This window comes from Physeter macrocephalus, chromosome 14, assembly GCF_002837175.3.
Source record: "Physeter macrocephalus isolate SW-GA chromosome 14, ASM283717v5, whole genome shotgun sequence".
NCBI lineage: Eukaryota > Metazoa > Chordata > Mammalia > Artiodactyla > Physeteridae > Physeter > Physeter macrocephalus.
This window is the reverse complement of record NC_041227.1, coordinates 95,732-113,329: the sequence shown is the minus strand read 5'-3', so window position 1 is coordinate 113,329 and position 17,598 is coordinate 95,732. Positions and strand designations below refer to the sequence as shown.

The window sequence follows — 17,598 nt, the reverse complement described above, 5'->3', positions numbered from 1 at the left end:
TGGGTTCAGAGCCTGCTGCCTGGTGTGGTCCAGACCCTGCATGTCCCGGGGTCTGAGCTCTCACGCTCGGCCGCGGCCTGCACCTCTGGCACGCGGGGGACCCCAAATGGGCCCTGATGTGAGAGGGAGAGTCCCACTCTCGCTGAGATGCCATCCCAGAGGGCATGCTGACAGCTCCCGAGCACGCGTGTCCGCGTGGGGGGCACGGGACCTGGAGGGGCTCTCCCCACCCCGCCATGCCCCCTCCTGGCGACGGACCCCTTACTGCCCAGAGCCATTCGGAGGCCGCTGCTTCTGGTCTGCATGGTTTGTGTTCTCTCCAAATTCTGTCCCGTGTGAGCCCTCTGTGTGTCACGCACGCCCATCCGGACTGGGAAACTCCCATGCACGGCCCCCCAGGATTTCTAACTTAAAAGGCAGCGGGGTGGTCAGTGTAGGAGGCTGGCAGGTGGGTGTCTCTGCTGGCCACCCCTCCCCCGAAAATCAGCCACCACATGGGGGCCATGCTGAGCCCTGGGGCTGGGGCTACAGTGTCAGCCCCCTGGGTTTGCTCTCCTCCCCCAGACAGGAGTGCTTCCACGTCCTGGAGTTAGAGGGACCGGGGTGGGAGAAGGAGAGTGGGACTGTAGTCGAACCCCGTGCCCCAGGCTTCGAGGCCCCGGACCTCCTACCCTCCTGCCGGTTCCCTGTCCTTCTGAACGGGACACGAGCCAGGGCATGGACAGACCTTAAGGGAGCCGTGAGCAGCTTGGATTTATCCTGTCTGTACAAGAGAGAGCCCGTTCTAGTCGGGTGAACTACAAGAGCCTAAGCAAAGTGTGGTTTCAAGGAAGAAGGAAGCGGCCATCTTTCCTCTCCTCGGGCCGGACAGTTCTGTCTCCTGCAGGGGAAATCCCGGGGACCCTGGGGGTGTCGGGGGGGCTCGGCGAGGACGCGGGCTCCTTCCCTGGCCTGCGTCCTGACTCGGCCAGTCGGGTGGGTCAGGGCACTGGAAGCCCCCAGCCCAGTGTGCACCCAGTAGCCGTGTCCATTTCCCAGGCCCCTCCCCCAGCCTCCCGTCCAGGCCTTTCCTGTTGGCCTGTGGGGGTTGAGGGAGGGCCTCCCCTCACCCGCCCCCCCCCCCCGACTCCTGGGGGTGAAGCACGGGTGCCTGGGTGGGGGTCGAGGTCGGGGTCACTCGTGTTGACCCCTAGTGCTGAACTCCATTTGGGGTGTGAAGGCCCTCTGTGAAGTCCTGTGCATCTACCCGGAGCAGACGCAGCCTGCGGCCCGCGGGCCCCGCACCTGCCCGGGCGTCGGAGGCCTGGCTTCACGCCATTGTGTCTCTGCCGGGCCGCTCGGCCCGCCCTGGGGCTGCGAGGGCCGCCCCCCCCTCGGCGTCCGGGGGCCCCTCCCCCGCTGGCAGGCCGCCTGGGGAGCCAGTCCTGTGATTGGGTTGGGAAAGTCTTCATTACTGCCCGGCAGTGTAGCTGTTGTTTTTACAGCGTGGGTCAGGTTAAAAGAAATAATAATAATCATACGAGAAAGACTCAGCCACAGTAACTGCCGGCAACATGCTATTTGCATTTTTAAGGAATCACTTCTTTGAGACAGCCTGGGTGAAAGGTCACTATTTGCATATAAATGGAAAAGAAAGTGTACGATGCTGGAAGTTACATCTGTATTATTTTCTCAGCAGTGAGCTGCTGTTGGAGAGATTAGGGGACGTGGCTTGCGTTTGGCTTTTATTGAATAGAGAAAGCACCAGCGAGGCTGATTTAGAAGCAAAATAATGAGAATCGTGCAGAGCCATGGAACTGCCGATTCCCCTGCCCCCAGCTCTCTTCTCTCATTTTCACCTAAACTCAGCAAAAGCAGGTCTGTCTTTGCTCCACTCAGCAAGTCTTCATTTTACTTCTCTCTGAATTCCAGCAAGAAAGAAAAAAAAAAAAAGGAAAGCAAAAGAGCAAACCTTGCCCTCATTTTCCCATCGGCCCTGTTTGCATTTCCTGCCAAAAGCTGGTCCAGTGGGTGGGACACCAGTGCTGCCTCCAGACCCTGGAAACCAGGTCACAGACAGGCCTGGAGCAGAGAAGGGAACGGGGGAGGGGGAGAGGGGGAAGGGGGAGAGGGAGAGGCCACCCAGTTCGGCGCTCCTGGGGGCTCAAGGTGCCCCACCTGTCCTGTGCCCGGCCTGGGACCCGCAGTGTCCAGGGCATGGGCGCCGCTCCCTTTTGGATCTTCCAGGCTGTCAGATTCTCCCCCGGGGGCACGCCCTGCCGCCGCTGTCCCCGCCTCGCCAGGAGGTCCCTGGGAAGCCAGCCTTGACCCAGGGCATTTTAGCCTCGTGATCTTGGAGGAACAGTCCTGGGACTCAGGAAGCTGGAGACGGGCCGCTGGAGGGGCCTGAGGAGCCCCCGGGCCCCGGCTTCACGCTCTCTTCGCAGAGGCCTCCCCTGACCACTTGTTCCTGAAGTCACACCCCACACCACGTCAGTTTTAAAAATACTTTTTGAAGCAATCTCAAACGCGCAGAAACTGTTCAAAGGGTGTTTCTCCTGACCACGTGAGGGCGCGTTTGCCACTCTGTGCCCGTCACCCGGGGGGGTTCCCACGAAGATGTCCTCTAGAACCGCCATCGCCCGGGGTCGCCTGCTCCTCAGCAGCGACTCAAGGGGGGCTCGGAACCACACGGCGTGTTGGTCTTGGTCAGGCGTGACGCCCCCCCCCCCTCGGAGGGCGCCGGGCGCTGGGTGAGCTGTCCTGGGGCCTGGACGTGGGCTGCTTGGTGACGCCCGGGGGTGGCTCTGTCCCTGGGTTGGGGGCTGTCATCCCAGCATCCCTTGCTGCAGTGACACTCTCCCCTTGGCAATGAATAAGTTATTTGGGGGGAAATAGCACCTTCCTCTTCACACTACCAACGTGTTCATTTCGATTGACCTCTGAATACACGCGCGGTTTATTTCCTCCGGTGGATTATATTCATTATTTTGCTGCTCAGATGATCCTGCTGGCCGCGGGGAGCCCGCCAGAGCTGGCCTCTGTGTCCTCTGATGCATCTGTGACTTTCGGAGCGCTCTGTGCCCTGGACCTGGAGCCACCCCTGGACCTAGCGTGCATGTGCTGCCAGCCTTTCAGTGGACACGTGTGTGCACACACACACAGCTGCCTGTATTTCCTGCTGAGAGCCACACGTTCACACTGATGCCTCTGACTCCAGTCCCCCGGGCTACATTCTAGATCTCTCCCTTTGCGCACGAGCGACTTCTCCCTTCGGCAGCGAGGGGCCCAGTCTCCTTCGTATGCTCACCTACTCGATCAACCACGTTTCTGCGCCAGGCCCTCCTCACCCTTTGGCACGCGCTCGCCTGGCCTGTGGGCTCTTGACACCCACTCCCGTGGGACGCCCCACACTCCACTCCGGGCCGGGCCTTCGTGGGTCCCGTTTGCCCGGGACTGTGGGTTCACAGGATGTGGGGCAGGACAGACCCAGCAGGACTTACGGCCTCAGGACCAGAATCTTCTGCCACTCTCCATCCCAGCCACCGGCTGGCTCCCCTGCCTAATGCTGAGGGTCATCTTTTCCTTTTTTTTTTCTTTTTGCGGTACGCGGGCCTCTCACCGCCGTGGCCTCTCCCGTTGCGGAGCGCAGGCTCCGGACGCGCAGGCTCGGCGGCCACGGCTCACGGGCCCGGCCGCTCCGCGGCACGTGGGGTCCTCCCGGACCGGGGCGCGAACCCGCGTCCCCCGCGTCGGCAGGCGGGCTCTCAACCACTGCGCCACCAGGGAAGCCCTGAGTGTCATCTTTATTCATTCATTGTCACTGCTGCGCCCAGTCATACACACCAAGATTATTTCTCATACAAGTTTTGCTTTCCGTGTAGATAATTTTCCCTGTCCCCTCTACTAACTTCCTTAGTGTCCCGTGGGGAGCATGCTTTTGAGACTGTCTCTGGAGGTGTTTTCATTCTGCTGTTTTCCCTGATTGATATTTTGTCTGGACCCAGAGGGCAGAGGGAGTTGATTTTCAGCCTTACGGTTTGCAGGTCTGGCTTCGCTGTTGGAATGCCATCCCGAGGATATCTTCCGTGTGTGACCTTCCCGCCGCGGGAGCTTTCAGGCCCTCTCGTTTCTCCTGGGGTTTTAGAATTTCACAGCTCTTGGCTTGGTTGGAGCAGGTCTTTTTTTCATTCGCTGTGTTGGCGCTTGATGGGCCTTTCAATCTAAAAATAGAATTTCCTTTAGTTTTGGGAAATTATTTGTTATTATTTAGTACATGTTTCCCTCTCATTTTCTTGGTTCTCTCTGGAACTCGGGGGGTTGGCCACTAGGTCCTACTCAGCTTTTCCTCCTTTTCTCCCATCTCTCTGTCTTTTTCTTCCTTTATTGTTTTGGCTGCGCCGCACAGCATGCGGGATCCTAGTTCCCCGAGCAGGGACCGAACCCCCGCCCCCTGCAACGGAAGCGCGGAGTCTTAACCACTGGACCGCCAGGGAAGTTCCCCTCTGTCTCTTTCTTTCATTTACTTTTCTAGCATGTTTCTTTGACTCTCTCTCCCAACTCTTCCACTGGATAGTTCATTTTGGTTTTACATTTTATTTCCATACTGGGGAAGACAGATGTGATGGTGTGAAGCCTTCTAAAAAGACTCCCATACCAATCTCTACCGGCTACTGCCGGGGCCAGGCCACCTCCGCTCTGTCCAGCCGTCGCTGGCTCTGTCCTGGCCCCCGCGCCTAGCCGCTGTCCACACTGCAGGGGAGGGGCGCTTCCTACGATGCTTACTCATCCACTGAAGGTTCCCAGATGCATTCCACACCCCGCCCTGCCCAAGGTTCTGGTCCACAGGTCTAAGGAAGGTCCTGGGAGCTCCCTTCGATGTTGGAAGGATGCTAAACCTCCTCCTGCAGCCCTGGGAGCTGTGCAACGTGGCCTGGGCCCTCCAAGGGCCTCCAAGGGCTTCCCGTGTCTGGGAGCCCCGTCTGCACCTCAGGGCTTTGGGGTCAGAGGTTCTCTGGCTTCAGAGGGTAGAATCCTGGGCTGTGGCTGCACACCCCCCGCTCCCCGCCCAGTGTCTACTGTGACCTGTGGTCGGTTTTGCGTGGGCCTTAAATTGTTGCTACAATTTTATTCTAACCCGTTTCTTCCTGCCTTTCTGGGCTTTGCCTTAAACCCGAATAGCCGGAAGGGGAGGGCGAATGAGGATTAAGATGAAAGTAGGAGAGAATTTTTCCTTTTAAATGGAAGGGGTGTTTATATAGTCGTCCTTGGGTCTCTGCTGGGGTTGGTTCTAGGACCACCCCTCCAGGATACCAAAATCCACAGATGCTCGAGTCCCTCATGTAAAACACTGGAGTGTTTGCATGTAACCTACGCACATCCTCCATAGACTTCAACTCATCTCTAGAGTACTTATAATACCGGATATAACATAAATGCTGTGCAGATCGTTGCTGGCAAATTCAAGGTTTGCTTTTTGGAACTTTCTGGAATTTGCGGGAGTATATTTTCCATCCATGGTTGGTTGAATCCGTGGATGCAGACCCTGCAGATATGGGGGCCGACTGTACCCGATTCCAGGGCCCAGGCTTTCAGTGGATGTGTTCGGTTCACGGCTTTGAGGTGGAGAGTGTTCTTCCAAAGTTGCCTGAGGGCTGGTGAAGGCTGAGGAGGCCTGCCCTCTCCAGGACAGTGGGGGCCCCGGCGTGGCAGCCCCACAGATGCGCAGGCCGGACACGGGGCCGTGTGGTCAGTCTTGGGGGTGAGGGGAGGAGAGGTCGGCTGCAGCCCTGGCTCAGCCGTGAGCTGCCGACGGCCCTGACGTGGCAGAGCAGGGCTGCGTGTGCTGCTCGGGGTCACGGTGCCCCTGCTGCCTGCTGCACAGAAGCACTTGTCTGCTCCTGGCCTGTGTCCCCAGAGCTGCTGCGGGCTGGGGTCGGAGACGCCTCACCCTGCCCCCCAAGGCCCGTCCCCCACCGCTGCCGTTAGCCATCCTCTTCCTGCACCCCTGGGCCCAGCCCTACCTCATCTCCAGGTGGGCCCGGAACACAGGCCCGCAGAAGCCAGGCTGGGGGAGCCAAAGGCAGCCTGCTCGCACCTGCTGCCCCGTACAGGGGTCTTGGGTTGGGGGGCCTCACGGACCAGCCCCAGGCCTCCGGGCCAGCGGCTCACACATCACGGAGGACGCAGTTCACCTCTTGTCCTGCAGCTTCTGTCGTCAGAAATTTATTTATTTATTTATTTATTTATTTATTTATTTATTTTGGCGGTACGCGGGCCTCTCACTGCCGTGGCCGTGGCCTCTCCCTTTGCGGAGCGCAGGCTCCGGACGCGCAGGCTCAGCGGCCGCGGCTCACGGGCCCAGCCGCTCCGCGGCACGTGGGATCCTCCCGGACCGGGGCACGAACCCGTGTCTCCTGCATCGACAGGCGGACTCTCAACCACTGCGCCACCAGGGAAACCCAGAGATTTATTTTTGATGTGAGCCTCCCCTACATGGATCTCCTACAGCACCCAGAGCGCACCGAGCCCTGCTGTGGCTGGACGGCCCTGGCGATCGGAGCATCCCTCGCCCGCCCTGCGCTCCTGGCGTGGACGCGAGCCCCTGCCCCGCGTGTTTCCTCAGGTTTGCTCGCTGGGGCCCACCCGCGGGCCTCCTTCCTCTTTAAAGTCGGTCATCGTACCCGTGTCCGGGTGGGAGTTCGTGTGTCAGGAGCTCGCCTGTGGGACTCTCACCATTGTGCGCCCTCGTGTGCGCCACTGACTTTTTTTTTTTTTTTTTTTTTTTTTGGCGGTACGCGGGCCTCTCACCGCCGTGGCCTCTCCCTTTGCGGAGCGCAGGCTCCGGACGCGCAGGCTCAGCGGCCGCGGCTCACGGGCCCAGCCGCTCCGCGGCACGTGGGATCTTCCCGGACCAGGGATCGATCCCGTGTCCCCTGCATTGGCAGGCGATTCTTAACCACTGCGCCACCAGGGAAGTCCGGGGTAGATGTTCTTAAGGCCCTCTTGTGTGGCCTGAGCAGGCGTGAGGCACAGGGAATGCGGGTGAGGGGAGGGTTCCCCTCACCAGGGCTTCGCTTCAGGAGGCAGCGGCGGGGCCCCGTGAGCTGGTTCCCTCCCGTCGCAGAACACAGAGGCCCCTCGGCACAGACTCACGCCCTTCACCTGCTGGGCTTCTCCGGGAAGCATGTGGGACGGAGAGCAGGAGGACCCGGGAGGGGGGCTTCCAGGACACCTGCCGGGACGCCGAGGGGGAGCGAGCCACCCTGCTCGCAGCAGCACAGATCTCAGGGTATGTCCTTCCCTCCAGGGAGATATGCCCAGTTACCCAACTTATTCACATATGTCACCAGGGTAAGAAATTCCGCTGGAGCCTTAGCAGGTCCGCCCAGGGTGAGGGTTCCTGCAACGTCTCCTCTGACAGGAGGTACGTGTGGAAAGGGAGCCCCGTTAGTGGCCAGGGGTCCCCCAGCCTCCGCTGTCACTCTAGATGCGGAATTCCTACCACCCGCTTCAAGGGCGACACCCACCCTGTGGCCAGAGCCATTCTTGCCATCTCACCTCCCGAGTTTCCTCCCTTCCGTCGCCTCTGGAGGAGACTGTCTGCTCCCCCCGCAACACAGATGCTGTTTGCTGCCTCCCCCTCCGGGGTCCGGGGCCCTGGGCGACTCCTGTCGTAGGTTTGGCGGGGTGGGCCTGGCTCCTCTTACCTCCTGCTGATGGCCGTGGGGTAGCTGGCCCGAGAAGTCCGGTCCACACCTCTCTAGCGGAGCCCAGTCCTCAGGGGGGTCCCCTGCAGGTGACCCACAGCTCCGCGAGGGTGAGGCACACAGTAGGTGCCATATTCTGGTGTTATTGCCCATTCCTTTGAGGACCGTGCATTAGGCCGTCTCCTTGACAACCAATCTGCTCCCCTCCTGTGCTACTGGAGGTCAGAGGAGGCCCTTTAACGGGATGGAGACATCTCCAGGCAAGAGGGCACTGTGGCCGGAGCACAGGGCTGAGCGGGGCAGGAGTGGTGGAATTATAGCAAAACAGCACTCGGGGACGCACCTCAAAAACGTGAGCGAAGAAGGATGGTGGGTGTGACGGCAGTGTGCCTGGCCTGCCTTCTGCAGGACCCAAACTCACTTCCAAGGAGAAGCAGAGAGCAGAATGCAGGAATCTTCATTTTCTGTTTTTATTGTTGGTTACTTCGTGACCGTCCTTTGAAACGCTGCAGTTGTAGAAAGCTGGTTGTCATGGAAACAAGGGAGTGCCGAGCAAGGAATAGGTACACGATGCATTTCTTTGTCCGGTCCAGCCGATGCCTTTAGCCTCTGCTTTGACTCGTGAATTTATGTGAGGAGTTAAATATTAACTGGAAGTATTGCCCTGGAGAGAGGCAGAGACACAGGGAGAGGAAAGATGCCCGGAACCCAGGCAAAGGGGAGGCAAAGCGTTGGACCTCACCTGCCTTGTGCCAGCCCCCTGGTCGGAGTGGCCCAAGTTTCCCGATTTCTCCCCTGGAGCTGGCACAGCTGGCGTTCATTAGGTTTTCTTTTTCTGACTCGCAGAAAATGAGTTCCGGGGTGAGCTGCTGAGTCAGAGGTGGACGCACGGAGACAAGACGGACAACTGCAGGACCCCGAGACTCCTCCTGGGTGGACACGGCAAGGTGAGGTGCTCAGAGCGCAGCCCCCAACCCGGGGCCCCTGGGTCCAGGCAGGGGTCCTTCTCACTCCTTGGCGTGGAGCACGGAGGTGACTTTTGGTCTAGTCATGATCAGTCTAGATTAGGCAAAGAGGAAGTGGAGGCTAGGACCATCAGTGATCGTGTCACTTTAAAATTAAAGGAAGACAGGTGACTCTGGGTAGAGTACAACTAAGATGTGACAGCAGGTCCCACGTCTGCCAGGTCCCTGCTCTGGGACCCGGTCCCACCCGGGCTCCCCGGTGCGCTTCAGTACTTGCTGTTGTCCCCGCTGCTCTCCGGGCAGCCTTTGCTGCAGGGACTCCTGAGCTCTGCTGGTCTGGTTTGTTGCAATCTTCCCCAAGTGGGGGCCTGCGGCGCCTGGAACTCGCTGGTGGGTGACTCGGGAACTCCACCTCCGCAGGGAGGCTCCAAGCCCAGATGTCACACGCACTCATAGCCACACCACACCTCTAATTCTGGATGTGCTCACTCCCCATGACGTGCTCTGGGTGAAGCCAGGTGCCCAGCCGCAGGTGACCCTTGGAGATGGAAGCGTGGGTGACGACGGGCTTGGTGGGCAGCCCTTCCCAGGTCTCAGATTCTGATCTCTCGTATTCTTTGACATGTAGACGCTCTCCATCAAGGATCCAAGCCATGACCCAGAGCATGGCCACCAGGAAGTGGCAGCGCAGGGTATGGACAGGCAGGGCTGTGAAGTTTCAGGTGACAACCTCGTTTGAGGGCGCTTGTATTTTACTCTTGAAGCCCAGCATTTTTCTTTTGAATCTGGTGACTGGAAGGTACATGGGATGGGTCTGTCCTAGCCCCATCAGGGACCTCCCCTCACACTCTTATTCCTGTGTCACCGTCAGTGCTCTGCTGAGCCATGTTTGAGCCTGATGCAAAAGGAAAAGACAGTAATGCTGGCCCGGTCTTTATTTAAACTTTTGTTATTTTGCTCATCATGGCATTTTTGTATTAATTTAGATGCTTTAAAATATTGCATTAAATTATTATTTAATTTGATCGCGTAGTTTTGTTTCCCCCTTACATTTGCTCCTGGCTGAATGCCGTACTCGCCTCGCCCCTCTGGCCCTGAGCGCTCAGGGATCACGTGACCAAGAAGCTGCTTGATTTGAGGCCAGGGGCTCCGGGCGCCGTGTCTTCACAGTGGCTGGCGTTGTGTAAGGGACAGGTAGGAAGGCTGCAGTCACCCCGCGGCTCAGGTGTGACAAGCTTGGAGCATGTGGGACCTGCTGGGAACGTGCCTGGTGGCCACGCTCAGCTTCTCCCCCAGCGCCGACTGTTTCACAACTGCTCCACCGGGGTCATTTCCTCTAGTTTGGGCAGACAGGGCCAGAGTTACTGCTCTGAGCAGAGAAGCTAAGACGAGTGAGCCGGACAAGGAGGGACTGTGGCGCTGGCGCCGGGGGCACCTTCTGACTGAGGAGGCCACGAAGGGCTGGGGACACAAGAGGGCAGAGCACGCACAAGGGCCGGACTGGCCGAGAAGGAGGTGGGGAGCTGGGAGCTCGGTGCCTGGAGGGCAGCGGCCGCAGAGGAGTCCTGTGTATTTGGGGGCGGGGTGGTCACAGCCGCCTTGGCCTCTGAGTTCAGCACCAGGCGTGTGGACAGCTCGGAGGTGGGTTTGGAAGGGGCTGTCCGACAAGATTAGGTGGTTGTGTGCTTTGTGGGAAGTGCTGGGCATCGGGCTTTTTTTTTTTTTTTTTTATAAACTTAAGGAGAAAAGGAGTAGGTATGGATGGTAGGACCTTAAACCTCTTCCTGACCTTGAAGAATGAAGCATTTGGGCCCCGGATCATGGGTGTTCAGTGGAGGACTAGAGATGGGCAAGCCAGGAGCCGGGTGACGGCATGAATGCTGAGCAGGGCCTCCTTCCCGCCACCCCAGTGGGCGCTCCTGACGAGGGAAGGAGGTGGCGCCAGCTGTGTCCTCCGACCTGCCTACTTGGATGTGGCCAGATTTCTACCCCGAGAAGGTGGAAACTCCATTTATGCTGACGTTTTAGACAGATGGACCCAGGCATGGCTGCCGTATCAGGGTGTCTATTATATAGTTATAATTTTAATGTAGGGGTTGGAGTGAGCCGTGACGCCATGCTTGGAGATGCCAGGAGAGCCCCTCCCAAGATGTGTATTTAAAAAAAAAATTTTTTTTTAAACATCTTTATTGGAGTATAACTGTTTTACAATGGTGTGTTAGTTTCTGCTTTACAACAAAGTGAATCAGTTACACATATGTTCCCATATCTCTTCCCTCTTGCGCCAAGACGTGTATTAAATAATGCTCCATGGGGTGTCCTTTCTAGAACCCAAGGAGAGGGCTGGCCTATTCAGCTGCCGGTCGGTTGAACAATGGGTGGAGCGTCAGAGATTTTCAGACGCACAGTCAGATGTCCCCCAAGGGGGACACAGCCGTCACCTCCAGGAACCAGGGGTGCTGTGACCGCTGTCAGGAGGTGCAGGGGTGCGGGCGTGTGGCTTGGCCTCAGCCGTCAGAGAATGGAGAGCAGGGTGTATGCTGAGGGTCCCTGAGACAGCAGGACTTCAGCCTCTTCAAAGCAGAAGGCTGCTCTTGGGTCGGCGCCTGCTGCGGCTTGCGGCTTGCGGGCTGGGCTGGGGGACGGGGAGGACCCCGCTGGAATGCTTGCTGGGAGGAGGAGCAAGGAACGTACTTGAGAGCTGCTCCGAAATCCTTCAGGGCAGCGTCTCCCCAGAGGCGGGGGCGTGGATTTGTCCCAACACTCTGCTCCCAGGCTGTGCGCACGCCCGAGAGAAGAAAACCAGCCCAGACTGTGCCCCTCCTCTGCCCGCGGTCACCCCCTCCTTCTAGGCAGGCTGCCTGGTCCCGCGAGTCAGCAGACACTCCCCCTTCTTCGTCTGGGTCTTCCCGGAGGAAAAGGGACGCTATCACCCAAATAATCTTGTGCATTTTAAAAGTTGTCCTAAATCCACTCTAATCCCCAGCTTTGCAAGCTGTTGGAACGCCTTCTAAGTAAAAGGGGGCGCTAGCCTGAGTTCCTGGACTTACTCCTCCAGCCAAGGGCCAGGGTGAGTCCTCTGTGGTCCCAGGGGGCCTGGACTCTGCAGCAGCTCGGGGCTCTGGTCTCTGCTCTGACGGCTCCTGGCCACCTTCCCCAGCTCCAGGATCTCAGAGATGTTTCAGATTGTCCCAGTTTGTCTGTCCATCTGCCTGTTTGTCTGACCTTACACGATATGCCCCGAGCAGTAAATGAGGTGTCTGCAGGGAGACACTGACCTCAAAAACATGAATGATTGAGCTTATTTCAGACGGAGATGAGCAGGCCCAGGGGGAGAGTGAGAGAGGGGGTGCAAAGAGGGGGGACGCAGGCCTGACCGCTGAGAGATGCTGGCCACCCAAGCGTGCACCTTCTCCACGGGTCAGGGGCCCCCGCCCCCTGAGGCCCTCTTCCCTGAATGTCCTCGGGTCCTCTCTGATCCACGGGGCCTCCCCACTCCCACCCAGGCTCCCACGGCTGAGCAGCCCCCTCCTCTTGAGCTCCCCCCCGACGCCCTGACGTCTCCCCTTCTCTGGAGTGAGGGACCTGCTGCCTCGGGTCTCATGGCTGGTGCTACTCAGGCCGGGACAGCCCGCAGGGGCCGGAGAGTCAGGCGGCGTCCAGGGCTGCTCAGGGCCAGGCTCTAGCGTGGAGTGTGTTTTTCATCTAGCCCTTAGCCATGGTGCAGAAGGGCAGGGGCGTGGTACAGGGTGGAGAGGGGGCAAGCTCTTCAGCTCTGAAGGCCCCGGGAAGAACCAAGAAGAAAAGAGAATGAAAGAGAAACAGAGACAGACGTAGAGAGTCAGAGAGAGGGGAGAAACGGGGGAGGCAGCCCTCCAGAAACCGCGTGCAGGTCCCTGAACTTGGCAGGGGGTGGGCACACCTGGATTCTGGGGGTAAAGATCAGCACAAAGCCGGCTGGACCTCTGGCTGGACATTCCTGGGGGAGAGTCCACCCTGTCCACTGCGTTACCGGCTGGGCGTCTGGATTCTGAGAGCCCTTCTCACAGCCACAGCCTAAGAAGCTACTGGTTTCAAGGTTGCTCAGCACCTTTGCTCTCTGGGTCCCCGAGTTTGTAAACATCCAACTCGGGGAACTCAGGTCTGGCAAGGGTGCCACGTGGAAGGGGCTGGTTTTTGTAACAAGTCATTGTGAGAACCGTTTACATTTAAGAAGAGCTTACACGATTACCCTTGACTTTACTAAAAAATACAAAACAGAACCAAGCGTTGCCACCCCCTCGAGTGAGACCATCGCGTGACACAACAAAGCAGGTTCAGAAGAAGGACGAAGAGACTGTTCTCGCTGGTTAAGAGATGTGGTCAGGGCTTCCCTGGTGGCACAGTGCTTAGGAATCCGCCTGCCGACGCAGGAGACATGGGTTCGATCCCTGGTCCAGGAAGCTCCCGCGTGCTTTGGAGCAGCTAAGCCCCTGCGCCACAACTACTGAGCTGTACTCTAGAGCCCACGAGCCACAACTACTGAGCCCACGTGCCACAACTACTGAGCCTGCACGCCTAGAGCCCGTGCTCCACAACAAGAGAAGCCACCGCAACGAGAAGCCCGCGCACCGCCACGAAAAATAGCCCCCGCTCGCCGCAACCGGAGAAACGCCTGCGCGCAGCAACAAAGGCCCAACGCAGCCAAAAAAAAAAAAAAAAAAAAAAAAGATAAACAAAGAAACAAATAAATAAATAATTTTAAAAAAGAGAGATGTGGCCAGATGGGATGTGTTTGCGTTTGTAAATTATTCTCCCATAGTTTTCCTATTGAAGACAGAACGACTGAAATGTTAATTAGAGTGAAGAGCTGGTTTAGGGAGCCCAGGGCAGCCGTAAGACAGGCCGCTGGTGGCGGGATGCAGTTGGCATCACAGAAGCGGCGCGGACCAGTTCTTGAGAGATCGCTAGTCCCACGGGGGGGGGCCTCGAGGCCGGCTAGGCCGGGACGGGGCCTTTCACCCTCCAGGTGGGAGGTCACTCAACTATGTGTGGGTCTTTCAGAAACAGACTTGACTGGTTTGTGCTCGGAACAAGGGAAGAATTTTAAAAAATAAATTAATGAGAAATTGGGAAGCGTCTCACTGTCTTGGCCCGTCTGTCTTGCTGTGGTCGGGGCAGAGGCGGGGCGGCCAGCAGGCTGAGCAGGGCTACCCACCCACCCGTGAGGCACCAGTGCTGGGGGTGGGAGGATGCAGAGAACCACCCTCAGAGAAGGAAAACAGTAAAAACCCAGCGGCGCTGGTTCAGAAATCAAGGTTTCCCCGCTTGCCCGGCGGTGGCGGCATCCGGCTCTTAGAAGCGCATTCTCACGTCGAAGAGCTAACCCTAGTTCTTCCTCCCGTAGTTCAGTTTTTTTCCCCTTTTCACATCAAAGCTCCGTGCGCTGGAGAGAACTTCTCCCTTATTGACCATCTGATGCAGATAAATCGCAAGTGGAAAGGTGCTTGGCAGCACGCATGCCACAGCTGTCGGCTCTGCCGACAGGAGCCTGCCGTGTGCGAGCAGCGCCCGTACGCGTCCCGCAACCCTCTCTATTCCGTGCTCTTTGAGTAATTGATCTTCAGGAAATCCAAATTGCCAAGGCGCGCTTTAACCTAGCAGAAATGCTCGCCGATTTCCTTGGGAAAACTGACAAAAAACAAACCAAAACAAAACCGTAGATTGCGTTGCAGCTGAGAGCGGCCTGGCAGTCAGACGCCTCGGCCCCTTTGTGCCTCTGCATCGGAAGCCGCTGCGCTGGGCTCAGCGCAGACGACATTTGAAGGCTCATAAATGTAATGAAGTCCCTTTGACACCTGCTCCTCTCTTCACTTTAAATGTGAGCCATTGGTCCACGGGGAACTCTGCTTTAAAAATAGAAATTATAGTAATTGTCTTCGGTGCTGTCGGGAGACTGTAAACGCACAGCCCTCAGCTCTACCTCCCGGAGTCGGAGTCGACGGCTGCATAAATTACCCCAGGTTGTGATTTCCGTCCTTAACACAGCGCGGGAAGCTTTGTACGTTCGTGCTGCCCGGGGTTGGGGGGCTCACTTTGCAAGTTCTAGCTTACGAGCTGGGGAGTTAATGGGAGGAGTCCCTTGCCTTTCTTCCTGAGCGGGACCTTGGCCGCTTGTCCGCTGCTGTCCTCTGGGGACCGAAGCCCCTCTCCGGCTGCTCCTTTCCCACCGTCTGGCTTTGCTCTGATGGCCTCTTGGGGGCCTGGGAGGTGGGCCTCCCTGACCACAGGGCACACCTGCTGGGAAGAGGGCCCCTTCTACCTCCTGCTCCTGCCCAGACCCCGCTGAGGATCCCGCGTGATGACCTGTGCCCCGGGGGTGTCCCTGCCCCCCCGGGGCTCTGCCTCGTTCCCTGGAAGGATGTGGGCAGCATCCCCCATGGAAGTGGGTCTGAGGCAGAGAATGCGGGGCAGGAGCTGATGGGCTCAGGCAGGGCAGCCAGAGGACGTGCGGGGTCTGGACAGGGCGGGGTCCCCGTCTCCCTCGAGGGCCTCCCCTCGCTCTCTCCTGGGGGAGTCGGCATCTCTGGGAGGGTGGCCTGTGTGTCTCGGCCAGGTGACACCTCGGCCTGCACTCCTACCAGCTCTCACGCCCGTCTGCTTCCCACCTCCAGAGCCAGTGCGGTGGCCGGGGGCCCTTGGCACGCGGCTGGTCAAACTCAGAGGGGCTGTGAGTCCAGGAGATGTGCGGGGTTTCTAAGAGTTAGCACTCAACCAAATCCCGTTCGTGACGTTTTCTGCTGGTACTGTTGAAATGATAATGTTTTGGAGAGATCGGGCTAAGTAAAGTTTAGTACTAAAATCAATTCCACCCGCTGCTTTTTGCACTTTGAACGTGGCTGTTAGAAAATTTTAAATGATGCGGTGGCCCGCACTCTCTTCCACGGGGCGGCGGGGCCTGGAGGCCCCTGTGCGGCTGGGACCACCCACGCATTGGGGTGCCCGCTCAGGTCCCCGAGCTCGGGCTGCCCCCCTTGGGCTCTCCGTGGGACAGCGCACGGTGGAGAGTGAAGCCCGCTCAGGTCCCAGGCACCTGTTTCTAAGCAGACGACCCTCGAGTGCCGGGGTCACCAACTCCCGGGGGAAGCTGGGCCCTCCGCATGGCGGGCTCAGGGTCTGCGGGGGGTGGTGTCGCCAGGGGACCCTGTGTTACGACACCCTGATGTTAAGGAAGGCCTGGTGGCTGCAGCTTCCTCCTCGGATGTGAGCCTGGGGGCAGCAGGAGGGCCCAGAGCAGGAGATGAGGGACAGGACGGGGCCAGCGGTCTCGGCCCTGAAGCGCCTCCGCCGCCCCTGCTGCTTGCGTGTCCGCAGGCCGTTCCTGCCCTGTGAGCTGTTCCTTGCCTCCTGTGTCAGATTCACAGGCACCCGTGAAGCTTGAGACAGAAAATGCCTGGAGGTGACGCTGCAGACACAGCGGGTGGTTCTGCCCTTCTTCCTGTTGACAGCGCAGTTGTTTTTACTTGCAGATGAGCTTAGAAAATGACGAAAAGAGAGCTCGGACAAGATCCAAGGCCCTCCGAGGTGAGTTCCGCCCTCCCCTCCCAGCGGGGTCTGGCCTGGGCTGTCCGCAGCCTGTCTGTCTCTGGCCAAGAGTCCCAGGTCCTAAAGCTGTAAATGCCACTTTCTGCAGCAGTTGTCCTTAGGAGGACAGAATCCTGCAGCAGTGCCTCGCCCCCGGGACGCTCCTCCCTTACGCTGGGCGCCTGGTGGCCTCAGGCCTCTTCAGCCTCAGGGTGCGTTTGAGGGCCGCGGCCGCTGGGGGGCTTTCGGCCCAGATGCACCTGCTGGGGAGGAGAGGAGGTGGCGGCCCCAGCGCTGCAGAGTGGGGAAAGCAAGACCTGGTTAGACCTGTTCTGTCTGGGAAGGAGAGGCCCCCAGCCTCGGGTCACCAGCCTCTCTGCCTCCCAGGAGATTAGTCTTGGCGCCGAGGGCACTGGAACGTTGCTGGGTTGAACCGGCACTGGGGTGGGGAGAGGGGCTGAGTGCCTGCCTGCTCTGCAAGGACCAGGTTCCGACACCCTGGCCAGCCTTGCCACCCCGACACCACCGGGCACAGACTGCTCCTGTGCGTGGCTGGCCCTCAAGGAGGGGCCAGACGCCCCGAGCTTCTCAAGTGTCTGCCAGTCAGACTCCTGCAGGTTCTTGTCCCAGTGGCCCCATCACTGAGGGACCAGGTGCTTGGACCACCTGTTCTCTTCTCCGGCCAGCTTTATCCTCTGGGTCCTCTTTCCAGCCAGAAGCTGACTTCTCCCTGAGATTAGAGAAAGAGACGCTGTCCCAGGGAGCCTGTCTTAGCTGGGGCCTCTGTCCGACTCTGCAAAACCAGCAGCCACCGGGGTGGGGTGGGGGTGGGGGGGCCTCTGACATGAGCACCGGCTTGGAGGAGGCAGCTCCCTCCGTGACACCCTGGAGGACATTCTAGGAGGCCGGGGAGAGCGGGGTTCAGGACGGGGGTCGCCCCCGCTCTTCAGTCGCCTGTGCTGTGAAGACACACGTGCCTTTTCAGTTCTGCTTCCCACACGAGTTTCCCTGTTTCTCTTTCTCTCACTCAGCTCCCCCAGAGCCCACAGGTGCCGACCTCAGGTAAGAAAGGCTTCCTGCCCGCACCCAGCATGGTGCACGCCTGTGACCCCGCTCGTCCTAAACGTTGCACTGGGCGCTTGGAATTGAGCAGTGGCGCCCGGGCCCCTGCTTTCCCTAACGAGGCTCCTTTCTGCCTGGCCTGTGTGTGCATCTGTCTTCGCCCTGCCTTGTCCTCTCCCACCTTGTCCTGGCGCCACCATGCAGCCAGCCTTGCACAGTGGCACGGATGCGCTCACACCTTGCCACCCCTGGGACATGACTGTCACCACGGTCCTCAGCCAGCAGCAGGGTGCTGTCTTGGTGGCTCCTCGGCCAGAGAT

At 58.9% G+C, this 17,598-nt stretch overlaps 1 protein-coding gene across 1 annotated transcript in view; it reads left to right on the top strand.

Annotated features, from left to right (window-relative positions):
• The first annotated feature begins 8,542 nt into the window (after positions 1–8,542).
• The window catches only part of MYT1 (myelin transcription factor 1), a 43,550-nt gene continuing 34,494 nt past the window's right edge, over positions 8,543–17,598 (top strand). The window contains exons 1-3 of the mRNA XM_007103945.2: positions 8,543–8,635; positions 16,162–16,216; positions 17,248–17,278. Coding sequence (XP_007104007.1) covers positions 16,162–16,216; positions 17,248–17,278 — 86 coding nt within the window. The 5' untranslated portion in view covers positions 8,543–8,635. The remainder of the gene's footprint in view (positions 8,636–16,161; positions 16,217–17,247; positions 17,279–17,598) is intronic.